At 39.5% G+C, this 25,511-nt stretch overlaps 1 protein-coding gene across 1 annotated transcript; it reads left to right on the top strand.

Annotated features, from left to right (window-relative positions):
• The first annotated feature begins 8,819 nt into the window (after positions 1-8,819).
• Positions 8,820-14,460, top strand: LOC147332438 (somatostatin receptor type 5-like). The gene is made up of 4 exons (XM_086288972.1): positions 8,820-9,089; positions 10,696-11,398; positions 11,512-11,850; positions 13,095-14,460. The coding sequence occupies exons 2-4, from the start codon at positions 10,733-10,735 to the stop codon at positions 13,167-13,169; spliced, it is 1,080 nt and encodes a 359-aa protein (XP_086145098.1). The 5' UTR covers positions 8,820-9,089; positions 10,696-10,732; the 3' UTR covers positions 13,170-14,460.
• The last annotated feature ends 11,051 nt before the right edge of the window (positions 14,461-25,511 follow it).

Consider the following 25,511-nt stretch of genomic DNA (forward strand, 5'->3'; position numbering starts at 1 on the left):
TGTATTTTGTGACTGTATTTACTATTCAAAGCATCTATGTAAAGAGGTGTTACGTTTAGTGTGGTTAAATCAACCAACGCTTTCTCCCTGTGTGTTTGCTCATTAAATACCAGCAGAGTTAGTGGTAATCATTAACTAGTTCTAACTTTTAGTTGGAATACTAAAGTAATACGGAAGAGAACAAAGAATTGTTGATAACATAAAGCAACTGTTCAATTATTAAAGTACAAAACTACCATAGAAAACATAATGCAAAAGAGTTTAACACAATCTTAAGCTGAATTATTATTTTGAAAAATGAAACAAACAGTTTCAGTTTAAGAAGCCTTATAGTGCGCAGAGTGCACAGTGAACACATAAAAAATAGGACCCCCTGATGATCCTCTAATCGCCTGAGCCAAGGTGGGAAACTGGGTGTGGCTCAGGCGATTAGAGGATCATCAGGGGGTCCTTTTGTCCCTCTGTGGGGGGACACTCCCACTAGGTTTATATCTGGGACTCTCCACCATTTGACCTTAGAACTGAAGAAGCTTCTCGGATGAGAGGCGAAACATCTTCAAGCAACTTAAAGAAGTCCAGACGCTTTTCTTTGCAAGCTCCTTTGACTTCTTCTCCTCTAGTTTCACCAAATGCAGCTGCTAAGGGATTTGAGTTCTCCTAATAAACTTCTCCTTGACCTAATATTGTAAGATCTTTACCTCACATTATAAAGTCAGTGTTTTGTGAATTAGAACTAAATGAATAAATACAACCGAAGTGAACTGAATGGAAGCTGAATTAAATTATATTTAAATTTATGGCCAAAATATTGAACTGAAGACTACTCAAGGCACATATTTGATGCTTAAAAAAAGCAGTTGCTGTATCTTCATGCAGGTTTTTTTTTTCCTTTCTTCATTTGTTTTGTCTCATGTGTCCAAAGAGACTGCAGCTGCAGATTCAAAATGCAGTCATTTTACCACATGCACAGCCAAAATCCAACTACACAACACAAGAAATGTTCTCTGTTTATCAGCACTGAGGAGACACGTTTAAAAAAGTCAGATTGAAAAAAAACATCTGGAGGCTTGATGAGTATATTCAGCTTGAGATAGAGGTCGACTGATCGTCCGTCAGCGTGCATGTGACTGTTCAAAATCAGGGATTCTGGCTGTGAAAGAAGGCTGAAAGTCAGCAGTGTGAGTTAACACAGCATGTATGTTTAATGCAACTGGTGATCTGTATGTCCAGCTAATCTCGTAGGGCATGCTATTGCAAGAATATTTCATTCTGGGACTAACAAGGCAGAACAATCTGAACCACACATCACAAACCAAATGGTATGTGATAAATACAGGCACTGGTACAGCCACAGAGAAAACTAATCTACGCACAGGGTTTAGGCCGTACATTCATTTTAAGCAAAAAATCCAGGCCTACTCTATGTCAGCATGTCAGCAATAAAATTATGCTAACCCAGTTATTCGTGTGCAAGTAACATGGCCCAGCTGGTAGATTTGATTGTGGCAAATTTGTGTAAACCCGTGTGTGTGTATGTGTTCGCGTGAGGCATATTCTTCGTCACATCATCACCGAGCAATATTCAGATCAATCACTGCTATGCGGCCGTCACAGTGTTGTTCAGAAAATAGCACAGAAATTCATTTGTCCCCATGCTGAACTTTCTAGACCGAATTGTTATGTGATTTATTGAATTATGTTCCCAACTAGATGTGAAAAAAACACGGTAATCTGTGTTTCAAAAGAGGTCCTTGAAAAAAGAGGTAAGAAGCGCCAGAGGTAGGTGCATCTGACAGGAAAGAGAAAGGAAAGACCATCAGAGCAGTAGATGAGAGGCTTCCTGTCCTGGAGAGGAAAGGGATGAACGTGCAGACCACCCCAGAGTCAAAGCAGAAAGTCAGCCTGAACGTTTGCTAATGATAACATGTGGATAGTACGACTGAATTTTATTGTTGGGAATTACTCATCTTAACGTCAACTGACTCTGCTTTTTAAAGGGTTTTGTTAGAGGGGACACGTGCTCCTTTCCTTTCATACCAACCTGCAGTACATTCATCAAACACTGAAAAGCAAAACCTTTCCACGGGCGCAACCTCAATTGTTCCCTTTAACTTGCTTTCAAAGCTGCTTCATTTATACAGTTAAATTCAGACATCATTGTTTACCTCCTTAATAATTATCACCAAATATAAAAGAAATACTATTTCTGCAGCACTTTTGAAATCACAAAAACATAGAGCTTTAATAAGACTGAAACATGAGAATAATAACTACACCCACCTGCTGCTTTATTAGTTGTGCTTTCAGCTTGTACCTTTACAACACATGTCATATTCAACAAGCTGCCATACCAGCATGACAGGATCACATAGGTGTTGCAGATTTGTCAGCTGTACATGCATAATAAAAATCACCTGTTCCACCACATCCCAAAAGGGCTTGGAATGCTGATCAACATGATCAGCAATAATACTCAGGTACTTGTGGCATTTAAACAATCTGCAACTGGTACTAAATGGCCCAGAGTGCGCTAATATCCTCTATACTACACCAACAACAACAACCTGAATTATAGGTGCAACATGGGATGGCTCATGTTGGTTGTACCAACATGAAACCCCTTACCTTCGAGGTGTGGCACCTTGTGTGGTCTTCTGCTGCTGTAGCCTATATGCTTCACAGTTGCTCGTCTGCATACAACTAGATTTTTAACTTATTGTTGCCTTCCTATGAGCTCAGAGCAGTTTGCCCATTCTGCTTTGACCTCTGGCATCAATTTGGCCTTTTTGCGCAGTGAAATGCAGCTCATTGGATATTTCCTCTTTTTCAGACTTCTCAGCAAACTCAAGAGATGGTTGTGTAGAAAGTCCCAGGACATCAAACTCAAAGTCACTTAAATCACCTTTCTTCCCCATTCTGATGCTCAGTTTGAAAGGCTTTCTTGACCACATCTGCATTTCTAAATGTACCGATTTGCTGCCATGTGATTGGCTGATTAGATATTTTTGATAAACAACAAATTAATGTGTACATCAAATTAAAGGCAGGTGACTGTAAATCAAATACCACAACTAAAGTGTACAAAAAACAATCTCTATATAAAAGAAAAACCAAATGCAAGTCATTTACTTCTTTTTAAAGCAGATTTGGAGACACTTCTGTGCAGGTCTTTAAAATGTCGGGGAACACAGACTCGTGTATTTTGTTAAACAACTTGAGTCAGTTCAGTTTAGCCATGGCTTATTCATTCATTTAATATTTCTCTCTTACATACACACCTCTCTGCAGAGGTTATTCTGAGCTGCTTCCTTTTTGTGTAGATCCTTCAATTCTCCAGGGGGAAAGATGAATGCAGGCTGACACTGTCTCTCCAGTAAAAGCCAAACGATGCCTAAATGCTTAGTGACATGTCTCGTTTTAGAAATTGGTTGTTGCATCCAAAACTAGTGTCCCGACAAGTTATAATTATCATTGTCAAACTGGCTTATTTTGATAATACAATCTAGCCTTTCAGTCTTTCCTAATTAACTCCTCTAATTTGCCCTTCAGGGTAAAGTATAAAGGGGCTTTTGTTAGAAGGAATATTAAGCACTGCTATTATTAGCATAATGAGAAAGGGAACATGGACCTGTGTTCAGATCCTCTCAAACTATGCGATTTGTAAAGGCTCGAAAAAATATAGGGTTTGACGCCTGAGTGGTTGACAAGCAGTGGAAGAAGGTGATGTTATGAGCTACAGAATTTAATAAATATCACTACACTGTCCACTTCATGGAAGATGTTTATTTTAATAAGTGAAACCAGTAGTAAATTTTAGTGCTTAAACTGGTAGTAGTAGTAGTAAAACAGGTCTGATCTTTGATCATAAAATATTCAAACTTCCCCAAAACTTCAGCTCTGGCTCATATCATATATAAAACTACTTTATTACTAACCCACTGCACCGTGGACAGAGACAATGTTATCCTGTCTTCCTCCCCTCACCCCAACCGGTTGTGAGAGATGGCCACCCCTCCCTGAGCCTGGTTCTGCTGCAGGTATCTTCCTGTTAAAAGGGAGTTTTTCCTTCCTACTTTCACCAAAGTCCTTGCTCATAGGAGGTCACTCTGCTTCCTGACATTGGACCCACATTAAACTCATGGACTGAACATACACACACCAACAACCACCAATAACTGAACACACACACACTTGAGCAAAAACAAACAAATGGCCAACTGTACCCTCATACACACAATAATAACATGGCCTGAACCACCACTCACAACCACTAGCACTTTATATAACCACTGTAGAAATTATCCACATATCTCACTGATCTAAACTGCACTACTGTCAATGCTGTATAGACAATCATTCTATACAATACAATAATTATAGTCCTACAACTGTTTATAACTTGTATAGTTCATATTTCATATTTCTCTATAGTTTCACATTTATATCTTGTACATAGCTTGAACACTCACTACAGCCTGTACATACTTATAGTTATAGCATATTCATAATATACCTTCATACCATGTACATTGTAACAATAATAGACCCATTTTTGTAATATATCTATATATCTAAATTATTGTTAATATATATTTTGTAATATATCTATATTGTTGCTAAAGCACTTTCTGGATGGATGCAAACTGCATTTCATTGCCTTGTACTTGTGACATGTGCAATGACAATAAAGTTGAATTATATTCTATTCTATATGATTGTTGGGTTTTTCTCTGTATGTATTATTGTAGGGTCAACCTTACAATATAAAGCATCTTGAGGCGACTGCTGTTGTGATTTGGCGAGGTATAAATAACACTGAATAGGCCATAACTTGAGTTAAGTTCAAGGTAAAGTTACTTTAACTTAACTCTGTCTTTATGTCAAATGATTTATGAACTTGTTTTTTGTCAGTGATGTGACATGCAAATACAGACAAAAACATGTAATAAATCCTCAGAGTGATGGTGTACTTTTGATTGTATAACATAAAAATGCATCAGTTTTGTCAAAAAAATTATAATTTAACTAAACTATCTTTATCTTTTTAATCACTGATCACTTTCAAACCATGACCCTGCAGTAGAAAAGTTGTTAATAAATTGGATGAGTGGATGAACCCATCTCTGCATAGATATGTTGAAGTATTTTATTAAAAGAAAAGGCCTTTATGAATGACTGATATCTGATGGCCTTAAAAAAAGTGTGCATGGTTATTAGAATAATATTGAAATCCCACTAGGGGAAGCTGTTACTCCACAAACACCCTGAGCCATTAAGCACTGTCTTATAAAAGAAAATAATTGAATCAAATTGTTCCTCTGTTGTGTAATACTTCTCCTTTCAGATATTTTTTGAATATATATATATATTTCAATAACAAACAGCTTCGGCATTTCATTGAATTACACTAAATCTGTTTAAATCAGGAACTGCCTCATTGAAGTGTAAAGTCCAGGAAGTGCCGTAATAACTGCAAATACTGCAGCTTTTCACATTAGCGAGATACTTTAGCCTTGCGGGTGGTTTTAAACTAGCAGGGAACGTGCCAAATTATAAAATGTTTGTTAAAACTCTCATCTTGGCACACATTTGACAAAGGGGTTGCTTGAATCCAGGTAAACCTTGTTAGCTTTTAGCACGATGCTTGTCCCCACATGCTAACACCGTGCACGTTAAGGTCACCACAGCCATCGGCTCCATTTGAAGTCTGTGTAGAAGCAAACAGCCTCATTATTTGCCTTCGTTGTAACAAAAGTAAATGCGCACAGGTGGCCTGGTGATCACTCTTAAATCACTTTTAAGTTGAAGCAGAAAGTAAATAAATGCAGGCTTTTTTTGTTGGATCAAGATTGTCGTGTCTCCTACCACTAGGCACAGGCCAGTTTCTATAATACAATTTAATTAAACTTGCATAAAAGCTTATGACATGACTGCACTGTGATGTAATCAGATCACAAGATCATAAACAAAACTCTTACCCCTGGGTGCTGTATGTCAAGAAGGTCACTCTAAATAGCTAGCTCACTTCAGATTCTGTGAATTTTAGCTGTTTTTAGCTCTGCCAAGGTGATTTTAGAGGGAGTTAAACACATAGATCTGTCAACACATAGACACACAATCCCCACTTTGGACATCATCTGATTAATCTCTCTCTTCTGTCTTCCTCTTTCTTTCACTCATCCCCTCTGTCTCCTCTTTATAACCAGAGGTTCAGTATTGATTTAGCTGGGTCAAGAGCTCCTCCAGTTCCAAGCACATAAGTATCGCTCCATTTACCTAGAAGTAGTTCTCTCATCGATCTCTGCCAGCTTTTTGCCGTCGGCCAGACAAAGTCAGTGACAGACACCGCTCTGATATCATCTCAGTGCCCACAGAGAGAAGGCTTGATATAGAAAGGCAGGGGGCATGACAACCGCTGTAAGCCACAGTGACTCGTATGAGAAAAGAAAGGCAGAGATCAAGAAGAAAGGAAACCGTTATGCTTCACTTCCAACTGCATTTCAACATTTTTATATTTTCTACATGAAGCCGTTATTGGACCGTGAATTTACTCATGAAAGAAAATGCTTTCTCATGTTTCTAATGCAGGCTTATTCATGGATGATCTGATATCCTCGTGTTGGTGTTGTTCCCAGACCATCATGAAAATGTTGTTCCAGGTTCAACATTGCAAGTGACCAATCACATTGTTGTGACGTTATTCTTTTGCGCGCCAAGCCATTCGTGCATTTATGAAATTCCAATGTTGCAAGGACAATATCAATTCTGCTTACCGTTTATTAAAGGGTTACGGTTAGGGTCAGGGTCAGGGTCCGTTGATCGGCGGACAGAGGCGGTTTCACGCAGCTTTAGTACAGTTTTTTGTTTTACGCCGTTTTTTCCCGAAGTCGCAAGAGTATGACGTCACAACATTCTGATTGGTCACTTGCAATGTTGATCCTGGAACAACATTTAGTATGATGATCTGGGAACAACACCAACACGAGGATATCAGATCAACCCTAATTCATAGATCATTCATCGTTTAATGAAGGGAAAAAAGATGCTTTCATGAGTAAATGACATGTATAATACAGAAAAACTAAATTAAATTAAATTAAATGAAAAAGGAAGCACTACGAGAGTGCAAACCACTGCCAAGGCAGCTCACTCTTTGAGCAGTAGTACTGTATTGTGTGTATGTGTGCTCTTTAAACATACACTAAGAAGTTTGTAGTGTAGTGACATATAAGAATAGCATGACAGATGTTGGAAGGTCAGAGGTCAAACGTGACATCATGTCTCCTATAATGTGATATTTAGAATCTCTAGATATCATTCTCTACATGCTTACATGTTGTCAATACAAAATATGGCAGTAAGAAACACAGTTTATAACAGCTCTGTATGACATCATAATAATTTTGACCTTCAAATCTATTGACCTTGAAGGAGAGAGTCAAAGTTTAACATATAGTAAACTGGGTTAATTTGGTTTGTTTCAATACATGACAACAGTTTGCCATAGTTCAAATGATAGTGTGATTATTTGGTTAGCATTAAATTTGGTCTGCATATGATGCGGAAATACGTGTGTGTAATCTTACGTGTTCACCTGTAACAGAAAGAAGAGTTATTACACAGTTTTATAAAGAACAGAAGGAATGCAAAGAGCGTTCCTTCGACAAAAAGACAGAATAAATCTGCATCCCTCAGTAAGAACAATGCAGCTGGATGAAAGATCCAGGTGTTTTCTTCTAGCAGCTAATGCAGTCTCTGAGGAGAAGTTTAGAAATGTCTGGTATGCTGACTTTATTCTAACCTTCACTGCACCAGATTTTGGCTGGAGCCACAGTTTAGACATCTAAACTGTATTTGAGCTCCTCTTTAATAGTCCTGCTGTTAATAGTTACAGACCAGTTTAGCAACTTTTCATTTGTTTAGTTTTCTATAAAGTAAAAAGCATTTGTGAAGCTCTTTAGTTCTGGAAAAACTAAACAAAAACAAAAACGTTGGCTGTATAAAATTTGAACCCATGAGCCTGCATTGGTGAGAGCTTAGTATAAATGAGCCTTATCATTATCCTGGTATCCTAAATGCCCCTACACACCACCTGTCCCTTCAGGGCAAGCCTCTGTGCACACCTGTCCGGCAGTGTTTACTTATAAACAGTTGATCTGGTTTGAACCAGTGAACTGGACCTTTCAAACTGTGAGAAGTCACTGATGTCCCTGTGTGGTGTTTTAGCCTGATACAGACATGACACTAATGACATGAGCGGGGCATTGTGTGAGTGTGCCTCTGCAAGCGCACTCTGCCTGCATATGTGGTGTGTGTGTGTGTGTGTGTGTGTGTGTGTGTGTGTGTGTGTGTGTGTGTGTGTGTGTGTGTGTGTTTGTTTTAACGCTGCACTGACCTGGATGACAACAACATGAAACTAATTGCTTGAAATTAGGCAGCTTTCCCACACAATTATCATCAAATGTCTTCCTCAAAAGTGCACCCTCACCCTCCCTTCCACTTTCCTTCCCTTTTCCTTTTGCTCTAATATCTCAGGTGCCCAAGGCCACCATCAAGGTAATTTATTCCTCTGGCTGGAGCTTGGCACTGCTCCATCTCCCTCCACTATTTTCACAATAATGGTAAAAGTGTCATGTTATCATTAACCTAAAGGGCGGCAATAAAAGTCGCAGTAAAAAATTAAAGGAAAGGAGGGCTGTAATGCATGCTTTTATACCAACAACTGACCTCGTGGGTGGGGCTTCCTCATCCGAAGGCGGGACGAAGTTTCCCCACACATTAACACTCACAGTGAGTCGTGGATACTACAAGACCTTCTCATCATTGCAGGAGAGCATCTCTCCGCACACTGGGTTTTCTTCTCTAGAAGAAGCTTGAGGAAAATCGTGGGGAGGCGAAGATAACAGCAGTCTTGGCGTGGCTGGTTATGGAGACTGGACCACGGAGACTTCGGGAAGATGGCACAAAATGAGAAGTCAAGTGAGATGCTTCCTGTTTAAAAGAAATTGTGAAAGGAGCGTTGGCGTTTCCAAAAGCGCATGAGTGCCTAAGACGCGCTGGGTCGTGGAGAGGCGCACGGGAGCGCACAGGTTGGTGGAAGCAAATGCTTGGACATGAATTACATGTTAACTTAGACTGAGTTTAAAGAATATTCGAAGAGGTATTTTAATAGTTTAACTAATATTTACCAAAAGTGGGCAAAAATACGTTGTCATGCTTAGAAAAATGTTCAAGAAGCCTTAAAGTTTTATTTATGAAAGTAGTAGTTTAGTTGATTTCGTTTATTGAATATGAATATGAACGGTTAAACTGTCTCCCTTAACTGGGGGCTATGGTGGAAAACAAAAATGGCAAGCTTAAAGCAGCCTGAAGGCTCATGGGCTGGACATATTTTGTTTTCTCAACATTATACTGCGGGCTGCGCGTCACTCCTTTGTTTTTCAGCGTGTTTCGGTTAATATTTACGTCACACTATTTATTTGTGCAACAAATTTTCACAGCTTCAGCTGGGAACGCCCGACAACAGGCAGTTATAAGATTATTTAAGTGAGCTACCGAAGGAGCAGTTACTACAAGTGCGCGGATTATTAACTATTAGAATGCTGGCTGCTTTGGTCGTTGCCATCATTACTCTTTGTTGTTTTACATCGTGTGACACGTTTATGGCGCCTGGGGGCAACTTTGAGATGCCAACATGAAACAGAATACCAGTTTGAAGGTTTTGGGGTGTTTTTAACAGCAACAACAACATAAAAAAAAGGTAGAAGCTGTAAATAGGAGAAGAAAGTTGATTGTTTTTGCCACTTTTTACTCTCTTTATGTCTGATGAATTGGTTCAGCTGAAGTTAGTCTGCAGTTTTGCTTTGAGCTTTGCATCTGTACCAGCTTTTGAAAATATCTCTCATTTGAATTACATCGTTTTGGTTTAGTTTAGCGCCTCAAACAAATATACATTAAAAAATCTCACTTAAAGGTTGGGGGGGGGTTAAACCAAAGGGAAGAATCCTCCTAGATCTGTGAAAATGCAATATAGATTATCATGTCCTTTTTCTTTAATATAAAAAGCGAATGTAATCAAATACGTAATGCTTGTGCTGGCCACAAACACATAAAATGATGATCACGGCTGCCTGTTCTGGTGAAGTGGCAACTGTTTTGATTGCAGCAGTGAGCATATGTGAGAAGAAGTGAACTCAAGAGCCTTGGGAGGCATTTTCTTTACTCTCTCTCTCACTCAGAGTATTCACTGGAGAGTTTCTCCTGGTAAATATGAAGAAATCGGTGCTCTCCCCATATGTTGCTGATTCTCTGTGATCCAAAGGGCAGCAAAAATAGAGTTCCTAAAGCAGAAACCTACAGAATAGTAAATCCTCCACAATATAATAAACTATAGCTCTTTTCATATGCACTGCAGCAGCAGAGGTGCACAAACAGAACTTTACTCACTACCGTGTCAGTGTGCACCAGTGTGCAAGTAGCATTAATAATATTCTGGTACATTTATGGCTAGAGAGTGACTGTCATGTATGCAGACTTCTGAACTCTCTATCCAGATAACAACCTCATAGAAAGCACACAGATTGTTAACAGCACTGCAAATGCATTTGCAGCAGTGAAAACATTTACGGGGTGATTTAGGTTTGTGGTATAATAATTGTACAACTCTGTCTTTTTCTCTTTTGTGACTTTTTCTAGCATAACTCCAGTGGACATCAGCTCTACCTCCTGGAAGATGGAGGACTACAGTGGGATATTTGAGAATGTCAGCATCTCTTCCACTTACAACTTTACTGCGGACAGTTTCTCAAACACCACCATGCTGCTACCGTTTAACAAGGTCATTGTCATCATCCACACCATCGTCTTCATCGTGGGTTTTCTGGGTAACACACTGGCCATCTACGTGATGGCCCGCTATGCAAAAATGAACACAGCAACTAACATTTACATCCTGAACTTAGCTGTGGCGGATGAACTCTACATTCTGGGGATTCCCTTCATAGGGACCAACAGCGTGCTTTCCTATTGGCCATTTGGAGAAGCTGTCTGCAAGATCAGCATGACTGCTGATGCTATGAGCCAGTTTGCATCCACCTTTTCCCTGACACTGATGAGCATCGATCGCTTCCTTTTCGTGGTTTATCCTGTTCGCAGTGTTAAATGGCGGAAACCAAGGTTGGCGAAGATAACTAGTTGCATAGTCTGGGTTGTGTCATTCCTGATTGTTCTGCCAGTCATCATCTTCTCAAGTGTACAGGAGGACTTTAAGACCTGCAACATGAGCTGGCCTGAACCACATGATGTGTGGTCTGCTGTCTTCATCCTCTACACCTCTATCCTGAGCTTCTTTGGTCCTCTGATTGTTGTCTGCCTCTGCTACCTCTTCATTGTCATTAAGGTAAAGTGACAAATAAAAGCACCCTGTGACTTAGCTAATATATTTTTTTGTTATTCTGCTGAGATTCTGCTCTCACGCTCTCATTAAAACTTTCTTTTAATTTTCCTTTTCAGGTGAGGTCAGCACGTGAACGTGCAGGCCTGACTAAGCGGCGCAAATCCGAGCGCAAGGTGACACGCATGGTGGTCATCATCGTGCTGGTCTTTGTATTTTGTTGGCTTCCCTTTTACACCACCAACATTGTCAACCTGATTCATATCATCCCTGAGCACAGTATGGACATCTACTTTTCCGTGGTCATCCTCACCTACGTCAACTCCTGTGCCAACCCGTTTCTTTATGCTTTCCTCTCCAAAAACTTCAAAGAGAGCTTCCAGAAAGTGCTCTGCTTTCAGAAAGCAAATGTTGCCAGAGCTGCACAGGTGCTGCAGGGTAGACAGAATGATACCAAGGTAAACCAATATCCTGTTTTCTCATACAGCATTTGTGCAAAGTTTTAATAGGAACAGTAAGACACTAACACTTGAAGGGGTGGTGGCGGTGGCGGGGGGTCACCTAACCCTTTTTATTGATCCAATTAGGTGCAAAGTTTTTGCATAGATTACAGCTGTATTTTAGGTTATTGTCCGCAGCTTACAGGTTGCATTGGCTGGTTAGCACTAGACAGTCCTGGGTGTTAAATCCGTGCATGTTCTCACGGTGCCTACGTGGTTGCTCTCCACATACTCCAGCTTCCTCCCACAGTGCAAAAACATGCATGCAAGGACAATTGGCTTTTATAAATTGGCTGCACGTGTAAATGTGAACATGAATGGTTATCTGTCTTTCTGTATTGGTCCTGCAACCTATCCAGGGTCTACCTCCCATGGCACTTGCAGCCATGAATTGGATTAGCAAAGAAAAATGGGTAGATTTTCTTTTCCTTTTTTTTTCTTTTCTCAACATATATAAAACACTCACAACAGCCCTGAAACAAGCTATTTTTACAGTCTTCATCTGCACATTGTGTACATTTGTGCGTCTCAAGCGGTTCCTTTTAATTGATGTGGCTTTTCTGCCAACTCTGCTTCGAAGGCCAGAATCCAAGAAAGGCCAAGAAACACATGTTTACCATTGACACTCGGGCATTTTTCATGCAGGTACCATTTCATCTGAACTTGTGAGGCATGTTTCTTCAAAGTGGAGATATTGATGTTGTTCTCTTGGTTACCCGTGAACCCTTACCCTCCACTTGTATTTCTAGTCTGGTTAGAGCTAGCTCATAACAAGCGTTATATCTCTATTTCATTGAGTAAGAAGAAGTTGAAGAGGCTTATTTGAGGGTTAGTCTAATGATCAGTTACACTTTAAACAAGCTAAAATTAAGTAGAAATATTATTGAGTAACGCAATCCTTCACTGGAATACAGATTAGTTCTGAAAATATGCCTCTGCATTCCTGCCCAGATATGTGTTGAGATCTTTCAAAATAATGGCATTTCCTAGAAACACTAAACTTCTGAGCACTTTTTTTAGCGCATGTGAATGTGTCAACACAACTAAATGCCTTCCTGTCTCTGAATTGCAAATATCAGCTTGTACTTTTGAATAAGTCTGAAAATTGTAATAATACTTACCCAGATCTATATGTATATGTTTTCCATTGCTGCATTTACTGCATCTCTAATCCAGTATTGTGCCTGCTTTTGTCTCCATAGTCCGTCCAGCTGAAGGATCTCAGGACCGCTCACAGTGAGCCTCTCAATACAAAAAATGTGGTGAATGGCCAATGACTGCTGATCCACTATGTACTGTTTTGATACCACATGGAACCTGGATGCTTTCTCCCTTGTCATTTAATAACCTGCCTTTATTAATGATCATTTCTTCCTGAGTGGAACATTCAAAGGAGTAAAAAGAAGTCATTGCAGCATATTTTTTATGGACTTTGTACTAGACTGACTGTTATACAAGGCATAAGTTTATGTCATGATGACGTAGAAAACGTCATCGGATTACAAAATGCTGAAAATTTTCAATTTGCATTATTAGACCCCATGCTTTCTCACCTCTATTAGCTTGTCATGGTGCTGTTACCTGTTAATTCAGTCAAATGTGCATTTCAGTGAAAGTACTGACTTTACCTTACTGAGCGCATTTGGGACTAAACAACTATCATACTCTTTTCTGTGTTGAAGTAACTGTGATAAAAACAAGAGGGGTCTTTTAGTGCTCAGCTTAAAAGAAAATTAGGTTAATTTTTTTGAAAAGTGAAAGCATTCCTTTAGAAATAAACTGTGTATAACAAAGTAGTTAATCAGTTCTGTGGAAATACCGGTATACATTTTAATGACGTTAGATTGAACGTATATTCATGTATCAGGTATTAGCCTTACATTCACGCCATCTTTGACCCGGGCTCCTATTGTACCGCTTTATCTCAGACACTGTTCGTTCTTTAATTTGTGAATTTACAGTATTCGGTTTGTACTGCTGTTACTAGACTTGTGACTGTCTTGTTGATTGATGTAAAGCTGGCTGAATGGTCATGACTGTTACGGTGGATTTTCATGTGACAGGTTTTTTGGGACATATTAAAGTCAGTCTGACAGACTGGAGTGGACAACACGGGGAAGTAAAGCAGCATTCTCAACCTGGTGGACAAACCTGCTGAGCAGCACTTACCCGTCTTATATTTGTAACATGAGTCAAGCAAAAGCATGTGACCAGTCGTGACTTTGAGCTTGGTTAAAAATCCAGATGGACTTGTGAAAGCCTTACAGGTGAGAATGGAACAAGGGAATTTTTTTGTGTTCAAAGCACTGTGAATTATGAAAAGACGAGTGAATTTGAGTTTGTTATGCATATGAAAGTTAAATGTGTTGTATATGGGTCACCTATACGAAGGAAAAAAATAGTGAAGCTACTTTGACCATTAATAAACGGTGACGTCTGTTACTCTGCATCTCCATGGTCACAGTTGCTCCAAGACAGTAAGAACAGTAACTAACTAAACAAAATTAATTGTATATATATGTAATAAATATATATATATATATTACAAAGTTGCATTATATGTACATTTATTCCACTAACTGTGATTGTATGTTTTTTTAAATAAAAGCAGATGTATGTTTCAGCACGTTCCCATTGAATCTGATAGTAAATGTTAATATTTTTATGCATTATTCCTTCCATTCATAGGAGTAGTAAAAGGGGAGTAGCTGTCTCATTTTTCTTATGAAGGAAAATGGTCAAATAGTAAGTAAACACTGGTATGAGAGCTGTTAGACATATAAAATGCATACATCAAAACAAAGTATCTAATATTTCTAAAGTAGCAACATGTTTGTATATTCTCTAATTTGTAGATATGGAATGGGGCTGACACACAGCAGGATGTATTATAAGTGCACAGTTGTGATATGTGCATTCACTGGGCCTCTTGGCAGCCACACCTGTTCACCTGCTAAATTCCTTAACACAATTATCTAATTAGGCAATCACACTGCAGCAGTTCAGTGGATTTAGACACATAAACATGCAAGATAACCTGCTGAAGTTCAAACAGAGCATCAGAATGAGGAAGAAAGGTGACTTTGAATGTACCGCAGTTGTTGGTACCAGACAGCCACCAACTGAGTATTCCAGAAACTGCTGGGACTTTCCCACATAACCATCTCCAAGCTTAACAGAGAATGGTCAGAGAAAGAGAAAGCGGGCTTGTTGTTGTGAGAGGTAATGGTAACTCAAATAACTCATTGCACCAAAGATATGCAAAACAGCATCAACAGATGGTCCACAGCAGCAGAAGACCATGCTAGGTGCCAGGTCTTTTCAGCTAAGAACAGCAAACTGAGTCTACAGGTTGAAACAGGCTCATCAAAACTGGATAACAGAAGATTTTAAGAACGTTGTCTGGTCTGATGAGTTTCTACTGCGACTTTTGGCATAAACAATAAACATGGTTCCATCCTACCTTGTTTTTACAGTTCAGGCTGGTGGTGGTCGTGGTGTAATAGTAGAGGGGATATTAGCTCACTGAGAAATTTTAAACACCGAAGCCTACATGAGTATTAATGCTGACCACTTCATGACTGCAATGTACCAGTCTTTTGATGGCTGCTTCCAGCAGGATGACACACCGTGTCATAAAGATCAAACCACCTCAAACCAGTGTCTTGAAGTTGACAATAAGCACCTTTGGATGTCATGTCAATATGGACCAAAATCTCCTAAGAATGTTTTCAGCACCTTAAACCTGTTGAAAGTGTATTTTATGTTTAACAGGAAGGAGGATTATACAAATGTTGGGCAGGGTTTTCACATACAAAGACGCAATGACATTAACAACCACATAATATCCCCACATTAACACTGACAGGGTGTCAAAGGTGCTAAAAAACCGTCTCATCATTTCAGGAAAGGATTTTATTCTCTGTCAATCTAAGAAGTGTAAGAAAATCATGCAAAAGCAAAAATAATGTCAGAAAGGTTGATATTCTAAATTCTAATTATTCAGCCATTAATATGAACATTTAAAGTGGTTTTTAAGACTTGGAAAAATGTCAGTCCCAGTGCAACCTGAAGGGAATGGGTGATGGAAGTGTTTGTTTTCTCAACAGCATACTGCGGGCTGCATGTCACTTCTGTGTTTTGGACCATGTTTCAGTGAAGCTTTGCATCAAACCCCAGTTCCAAAAAAAATTAAGACTCTGACTAAAGTGTAAATACAAACAGAGAGGATTGATTTGCATAGAAAATGTATCAGATGTTTAGTTTGAGACATTATCATATTTTGTGGAAATATTAGCTCATTTTGAAAAACACTGGACCTCTAAGAGGTACTAAAAAGAAACAGCTGGAGGTTGTTGGGTTAATTGATAACATGTCAACTTAGGAATATGATGAGGTATAAAAAGCGCTTCTTTGAGAGGCAGAGAAAATGTAAAAATGAACAGTCACCAATCTGAAAAAATGAATTATTATTACTATTATTATTATTATTATTATTATTATTATTATTAATAATAATAATAATAATAATAATAATTCATTTCTAAATTGCGTAATAAATTTCAGAATAATGTCCCTGAACATAAAATTGACAACACTGTCTTCCTCTCCTCACCCCAACCCAACTGGTTGTGGCAGATGGCCCCGCCCCTCCCTGAGCTTGCTCATAGAGGGTCATATGATTGTTATGTTTTTCTCTGTATGTATTATCAGTGTTAGGGAGTAACGGAATACATGTACCGGCATTATGTATTCAAAATACAAAATATGGGTAACTGTATTCTGTTACAGTTACTGTTTAAATAGGTGATAATTAGAATCCAGTTACTTTGTTGAAATAAATGGATTACACAGCGGTCTTTTCCTGCTTCATGTGTTGGGCTATCCCCGCTCTAATTTTGGTAATTCCACGCATTGCTGGAAACCCAAACAAAACAAGCAATAAGAGGCGCTGTCAAGAAATCTGACTGTGCAATGCAAACTCTGTTTGCCAGCAATCAAGCTGCTCTCGGTGTCAAAAGACTCCAACCTAAAGAAACATCTGGATGCCAGTTCTTTAAAAAAAAAAAAGAAAGAAAGAAACTAGCATTGACCTACTGCAACTACCTTGTTTCTTCAATGTACTATTGCTGTGCAATTTATTACTATTACTGAAGACTGCATTACAACCTCCTAGCTGCAAATAATCATTTGCAGTTCTGAAAGCAATACCTTTCAGAATGACACATACAGTGGGGCAAAAAAGTATTTAGTCAGCCACCGATTGTGCAAGTTCCCCCACCTAAAATGATGACAGAGGTCAGTAATTTGCACCAGAGGTACACTTCAACTGTGAGAGACAGAATGTGAAAAAAAAATCCATGAATTCATATGGTAGGATTTGTAAAGAATTTATTCGTAAATCAGGGTGGAAAATAAGTATTTGGTCACCTCAAACAAGGAAAATCTCTGGCTCTCACAGACCTGTAACGTCTTCTGTAAGTAACTTAACGGAATACGTTACAAGCTACATTTTGGGCCGTGTGTTCTGTAACCTGATGTATGATACATTTTAAAAGTAACCTTCCCAACACTGTGTATTATTATTTACAATATAAAGCACTTGAGGTGACTGCTGTTGTGATTTGATGCTGTATAAATACAATTGAGTTGAATTGGATAATATCGTGAAAAGATTCAAGACAAGGTCAAAAATCAGTATAGATTTCTGTGATCTTTGGGCACTCAGACAGCATTTTATTAAAAACAGCCATGATTTCGTTGTGGATTTTTTTTTCAGGATACATATTATAAAATCATGTCTGTTTTTGATGAGGCTTGTACACACTGGATATCCATGCTGGAGTGTGTTATATAACAGGATTACCATGCTAAGCATCTAACTTGTATTATCAAAGTGCATAAAACCCATTAATTTAGGTAAAGTATTATCCACATTTGTATCATAGGTGTGCCCACTAGTGGAATGAGTCATGAGGCTGTGCCACATGTTGCATGAGAGCCTGTTGATGCACACTGTTTGCTCTGGAATTTAACAAGTAAAGCTACTATGTAACTTCTGACAGTTTTATGGAGCGTGGTGGCAGGTTATGACATACAGATAGTCGACATTGGCCCCTCAGACGATGCACATGGTATAACAGTCCAAACAGCCCAAAGTTGTAAAAAAAAAACCTCGTTAGCAAGATTTAGGATCTATGGGGAGAAAAAAAAATCTCTTATGAGTGGTAAGGGAGACGCTTCTACTGTTTAAACTTTTGAACTCACTTTGGCCCTGAAACTGTCAAAAGTACTAAAAGGTGATGAAGAACGATAAAAAGAGGGTACGGGCCCTATAAAAGACAGGTCAGATATACCCCCACCAGCTTTTTCCTGTCTCTGTCTTTGCTTGCTTTGCTATGTGTCGTCTTGTTGTTCGGTGTTTTGCTGTTTATATGACTGTTTAATAAGCTCTGTTTCAAGATTCTACTCTTTTCCAGAGAATCTTTTTAAATGATTTGATTTTAATTGGATCTAAAAGGGTGGATCTCTATATCATTGGCTGGATAAGGTTATCATGTTAGATTCAAAATTTTCGACCCAACAATTCTGTTGTGGAAATCAATGCACAGGCTCAGGAACACGTGCAGAAATCACTGTCCATAAATATTCCTCTTCTCTAAAGAACAAGCCCGCACCTCTCCAGGCCTTTTTCCATCTGCTCTCATTACCAATCACAATGTCATCTTAATCGACAGACTCCTACTTGACCTCATCTGTCAACCTCTTCATCACCACAACAAACAGGAAGGAGCCAATCTGTGATGTAGTCGCACCCCCACCTTGAACAACTCATGCCACCTTTCCAACATCATGCCGTGCCACAGCTCTTAGCACCCTAAGCTTTCTCCAGATCCACACAGACTCGGTGCTGCTCCTTCTAACCTTCTCTATAACTCTCCATCTCAAAGCAAACATCACATCTACAGTGCTCTTTCTCTGCATAAAGCCATGCTGCTTGCTAATTGTAGCCGTTCTCCTCAAACATATCTTGGCAGCTCTTTCCCATAGCATCATGCTCATCACCTTTCCTTCTGTCTTGTCAGCAGCTCTGCACACCACTCTTATTCTTGAAAATCTGTGCCGGTGCAATTCTTCTCCATTCCTCAGGCATTCTCTCTGATTCTCCAGGAATCAAACTATTTGGTTTGACAAGTAGTTTGACGTCCCACTTTCTTCTCTCCTAAACATTTCCATACTTCCCTTGGTATGTTATCTGGACTAACTACCTTTCCACTCTCCATCTTCTTCATAGCTGCCCTCACTTCCTCCTCACTAATGCTCTGCATTTCCTAATTCACTAACTTTCCTACATCTATCTTCCTTTCTCTGACATTTTCTTTATTCATAGGCTCATCAAAGCACTCTTTCCACCTTCTCAACAGCCTCTCTTAACTCATTAGTACATTTCCATCGCTGTGCTTAATCACCCTGACCTGCTGCACATCCTTCATAGCTCATTCTATGCCTACCCAGTCAGTACAAGTCCTTCTGTCCTGCCTTAGTGTCCAGCTTCACAGACAAATGACTACAAGTCTTTTCCTTTCCATTTGCCACCTAGTCTCCCATTACTCCTGTCTACTTTCTTCGTCCCCCTAGACTTTTCTTTGTCAACCTCTCCTGACCTTCTTTGAATACGTTCCCGTCTTCTGTCCAGAGAATACTCCAAATCTAAATATATCTTAAAGATTGGTTAAATTATTTATCTGTTTTGCTTTGTCTGTGACTAGAATATGTGCTCATTTTTAACATTTGGTACTCCGAGTCTGAATTATTTGATTTGGGTATTGCACCTCAAACATGCTTGGACGGAATATTCCTGCAGAAATCTATGTTCCCTCGCTTACTTTGACTTCAAACGAACTTTCCATCTAGTGTTTTTTATAAGCTGAAGTAAAGAATGCAAATGATAAACTCTTCTTAATAAAATGTTTTGATTATTTTGTCATCCTTTTGCATGAAGAACAGTTGTGTTAAAAGACTTAACACTTGTGCTGAATACGGTGAATGCTGCCTGTTCAGTTACACAGGACATGATAAAGTGGTCATTTTTTTATGGCAGCAGGGAAAAGATGTGAACAGCAGTGATCCTGAGCGCATTCAGGATTCTTCATGTGCATTTCCTCTTGTTCAGTGTTCAATATTGCAGAATGAGATGCCAGATGGTTCATCTTTCAACAGGGGTTACTTGCCACTTAGTTGTCTTATTCTCTCTGTTATTCCATTATGGAAATCTAATCCTGTGACAGTAGCAGCACACAAAGCCTGCTCAACTAATGTCATCCTCTTCCAAAGCGCAGCCTCCCATTAAAAGAAATAGCATGTTGGCCACATGCCCAAACAATTCACAGGAGAGTTTCTCCTGGTAAATATGAGGAAATCAGCGCTCTCTACATATGGTAATTCTCTGTGATCCAAAGGGCAGCAAAAATGGAGTTCCTAAAGCAGAAACTTACAGAATAGTAAATCCTCCACAATATAATAAACTATAGCTCTTTTCATATATGCACTGCAGCAGCAGAGGTGCACAAACAGAACTTTACTCTCTATCATGTGCACCAGTGTGCAAGTAGTATTAATAATATTCTGGTACATTTACAGCTAGAGAGCGACTGTCATGTATGCAGACTTCATGTATGCCCTCATAGAAAGCACACAGTGTCATGATCCCGGGTCGTTGACCCAGTGCTTTGAGTTTATTGTTATTATTTTCCAGTTTCTGCTGTTTTGTTTTTGTTCTTAGGGTTTGAGTTGTGTGTTTAGTGTTCTATTATCCCTACCTGTGTCCTTCCTCCGTGTTCTCTTCGTGAAACAGTTTGTGAGTTTCCTGTTTTACTTTGTAGGTCTGTGTCTCGTTATGCCCATTAGTTCCAGCTGTGTCCCCTCCTGTGTGCCATTTCCTAATTACCTGGTGTGTGTATTTATATTGCGTGTCTGCCTGTGCTCCTCGTCGTGTCATCTGTGTTTCTCTGTGAGTCTTCTGTGCTATTCAACATTTACTCTGTATTTTTCCACATCTCTCTCTGCCCAGCATTCTTCATCTGCCACCTCTGTACATCTCCCGCTGTCCTTATGTTTTTCAGGTTTGTTTGTTAGTTTTTCCCAGTTTAGGGTTATGTTCAGTTCTGCCCCCACCTTTGTTATTTTCACTGTAAATAAATCTCCACTCGCATCTCCACTGCCATCTGCATCTTGGGTCCTCCTTCATTCCACCACACGACTGCTGCCCCAGCCGTGACACACAGACTGTTAACAGCACTGCAAATGCATCTGCAGCAGATAAATTCCTGCTGTGAAAACATTTTATGGGATGATTTGCGTTTGTGGTATAGTAATTGTACAACTCTGTCATTTTCTCTTTTGAGACTTTTTCTGGCATGACCTCAGCGGAGGTGAAATCGAGGACTACAGTGGGATATCTGAGAACGTCAGCATCTCTTCCACTTACAGCTTTACTCCTGACAGTTTCTCAAACACCTGCTGTATGCTGCTACCGTTTAGGTCATCATCATCATCCACACCATCGTCTTCATCGTGGGTTTTCTGGGTAACACACTGGCCATCTACGTGATGGCCCGATATGCAAAAATGAACACAGCAACCAACATTTACATCCTGAACTCTACATTCTGGGGATTCTCTTCATAAGGACCAATAGCGTGCTTTCCTATTGGCCATTTCGAGTCGCATCTGCAAGATCAGCATGACTGCTATGAGCCAGTTCACCTCCACCTTTTCCCTGACACTGATGAGCATCGATCACGTCCTATTCATCATTTATCCTCTTCGCAGTGTTAAAACCAAAGTTGGTGAAGATAACAAGTGGCATAGACTGAGTTGTTCAAAAATGATTTTTCCACTGAAATTCTGCCCTCATTAAACTTTCGTGTTAAAATTTTACTTTCAGGTGAGCTCAGCATGTGCACATACAGGCTTGACTAGGCAGATTAGATCTAAGTGTAAGGTGACACTCCTGGTGGTGACTTTTGTGCAGGTGTTTGTACTTTTTTGATTTGTATTTTTTTTTACTTTCAGCATTGTCAACATGATTCATATCATCCCTGAAAAAAGAATAGATATCAACTTTTCCATGGCCATCCTCACCTACAGTGGGACAAAAAATATTTGACAGCCGCCAATCGTGCAAGTTGTCCCACTTAAAAATATGAGAGAGGTTTGCGATTTTCAGCATAGGTTCACTTCAACAGTGAGAGACAGAATGTTAAAAAGAAATCCAGGATATCACATTGAATGATTTTTAAAGAATTTATTTGCATAATGGTGTAGAAAATAAGTATTTGGTCAATAACAAAAGTTGACCTCAGTACTTTGTAATATAACCTTGGTTGGCAGTCAGACATTTCCTGTAGGTCTTCACCAGGTTTGCACACACTGCAGCTGGTATTTTGGCCCATTCTGTCATGCAGATCTGCTCAAGAGCCATGATGTGGGCTGTCGCTGGGCAACAGGGACTTTCAACTCCCTCCACAGATTCTCTATTGGGTTGACGTCCACTCCAAAATCTAGAAATGCTTTTTACGTAGCCACTCCTATGTTGCCTGGGCGGTGTGTTTGGGATCATTCTCATACTGGAAGATCCAGCCACTTTTCACCTTCAGTGCTCTCACTGATGGAAGGAGGATTTTACCAAAAATCTTACAATACATGGCCTCATTCATCCTTTCCTTATTGCAGATCAGTGTTCCTGCCTTTGCAGAAAAGCAGCCCCAAAGCATGTTTCCACCCCTATGCTTCACAGTGGGTATGGTGTTCTTGGGATGCAACTCAGCATTCTTCCCAAACACAGCGAGTGGCATTTATACCAAAGACTTTTATTTTAGTTTTATCTGACCACGTGACATACTCCCAGTCCTCCTCTGAATCATCCAGATGGTCTCTGGTAAACTTTAGATGGGCCTGGACGTGTGGTGTCTTAAGCACGGGAACGTTTCAAGTGCTGCAGGATTTTATGCCATGACGATATAGTGTGTTACTAATAGAAAACTTTGTTACTGTGTTCCCAGCTCTCTTCAGGTCATTGACCAGTCCCACCTGTGTAATTTTGGGCTGTTTCCTCACCGTTCTCAAGATCATTTGTACCCCACGAGGTGACATCTTGCATGGAGCTCCAAGTTGAGGGAGATTGTGAGTTTGTTCCATTTTCTAATAACTGCTCCAACAGTCGATCTCTTCTCACCAAGCTGCTTGCCTGTTGTGGACTGGCTCATCCGAGTCTTGTGCAGGTGTACAATCTTGTCCCTGGTGTCCTTAGACAGCTCTCTGTCTTGGCCATGATGGAGGATAAAGTCTGACTGTTTGAGGTTGTGGACAGGTCTCCTTTATACAGATATCAAGTTCAAACAGAATCCATTAATACAGGTAATGAGTGGAGGATAGTGGGACAACTTGCACAGTCGGTGGCTGCCAAATACTTTTTTGCTCCACTGTATGTCAGCTCCTGTCAAAACCAGGTCTTTATGCTTTCCTCAGTAAAAACTTCAAGGAGAGCTTCCAGAAGATCCTTTCCAAAAGCAAATGTTGCCAGAGCTGCAGGGGTGCTGCAAAGTAAAAAAGAATACTACCAAAGTAAAGCACAATCATGTTTCCTCGCTTAGAAACTGCACACAGATGTGATGTGATCCATGCACATCAACATTCTTATGCCTGTCATAAAATATTCCGTTTGCAGCAATAACAGTCTGGCAGACCTCTGACCTGCCACAAGTAGGATTTGTTTGGCACTACTTCAAGATGTTTCTGCAGCTGCTCGGTCAAAATCAAATGGAAACGCTGTTATAGACTGCTTCTTCTCTAAACACATTAGAGCTACACTTGAGTCATTGTGATGTTATAGAAACACACTGGGTCAAATTCAGTGGAGTTTACAGGGTATGGTGTGGCTTGCAAAATGGATCAAAACTTCAACACCAAGAAATCTCATCACACTTCCTTCGCCATGCTTGGAAGTTACCATCAAGCACTTCATTTGTTCTATCGCTTACCTTTTTTTTTTAACCCAACATCAAACAAAGATTTATCCGCCATAAGAACTTTTATTGTCTCCATTCTCTCCCTTCTTTGCGTTTATTTGCTCATTTTAATCTTTTCCTTTTATTGGTCCAGCTTTTTTCTTGGCAAATGTGTTAAAAAGGCCAGTATCTAAAAAATCACCTCCCATCTCCTTTTCCTAAACACCTTTCCTTGACCTTGATGGAAGACAACAAAGAAAGGTGTGCAGAAGAATTCAAAAGAGAAGCATGGTGCACATAGAATACAAGATATAAAAATATCTATCACTTTGCAGATTTTGCAGACTTTCCCAAAGAAAATTAAGCTTAGAGTCATTTTCCAGTTTCACACAGGAGAAAATTTGGTGTATAGTAACACAGTCGGTGTTTGTGTGTCACAATCAGGTAAAGAATACTAAAATTTTCAAATGTGGGTCAAAAAAGGTATGCCAATCTAAGTATGTATGTCTACTAAAGCCCAAAAGCTGCTACCAGACAGACCAGCAGTTAAAATAACAGTAAAATAACAGAGAATACCAGCAAACATCTGCATACATAACACAAATTATCAGTGGAATTCAGCAGTCATGGTTGCTGAAAATGTGCCCATGTTGACAGGTGTACAGATGGTTCAAAACAAGGACACGTCCAAGCATTTAGTAGTAGTTTAATCTCAGCATACAAATGCTCAGTACGGCATGTGCTTTTGGCAGCACAGTTAAATGTTTTCCAGTCCATGAATTGCAAATATCAGTTTTGTGCTCTCTTTCAGTTTCTGGCATTGTCGATAAACCTTAAAATTATAATCAATACATATTTTACGCAGTTCTCTAGCCCAAAGCCAGTCCTGAGGCCAGAACATTTACAAACCAGGGTTTTGTGTTGCCTTATTAATTAAATTTCTAATCTGTTATTGTGTCTGCTTTTGTTTCCAGCTGAAGGATCTCAGCACCGCTGACAGTGAGCCTTTCAACACAAAACATGGGGTTGAATGGTCAATGATTGCTAAGCTTCCAGCTGTTCTTTGAGGGGTTTTTTATTATTATTATTACAATCGTAGCATTTTGTAGTCAAAAACAATGTGGTAAGAGTGAACATAGACCAAAATATTAAAGATGAAGGTGGCCAGAAGTGAGCCGAAACTCAATAAAAGAGATGTGAAAGATATTCCTCATAGGTTCGAAACTATAAATGACTACGTTTTCATCGTTACACTGTTTACATATCGCCTCTATAAAAGGGATCTGTTACAGCTATCTGTTCAGGTAGTTTCATTTCACGGAAAGAGGAGGTATAAATCCATAAACAAATTTTAATATACCTGGAATCATTAAAATTTCTTAGTAATCATAAGGTTTTAGATATTCTTTAGACGCATGTTGGTGTTTGAACAGCCGCAGTCCCAAACTGATGTAGTCCAAGTCCACGGTGTAAATCTTTCCCAAAAGATGTGTCGTTATGTTAAACAGAAAAAGCTCCCACAGAGTTTGGCAGACCTGGATGACTTGGGTGACCTATTTGCACTCTCAGTTCACTCTTGTTTTTCAAGAGAGGGTGCACAATCTTAGTGAG

This window comes from Aulonocara sp. 'chitande type north' Nkhata Bay, linkage group LG4 (assembly GCF_057382095.1).
Source record: "Aulonocara sp. 'chitande type north' Nkhata Bay isolate Kocher_YH1m ecotype deep benthic linkage group LG4, A_spYH_male_GT1.1, whole genome shotgun sequence".
Classification (NCBI taxonomy): domain Eukaryota; kingdom Metazoa; phylum Chordata; class Actinopteri; order Cichliformes; family Cichlidae; genus Aulonocara; species Aulonocara sp. 'chitande type north' Nkhata Bay.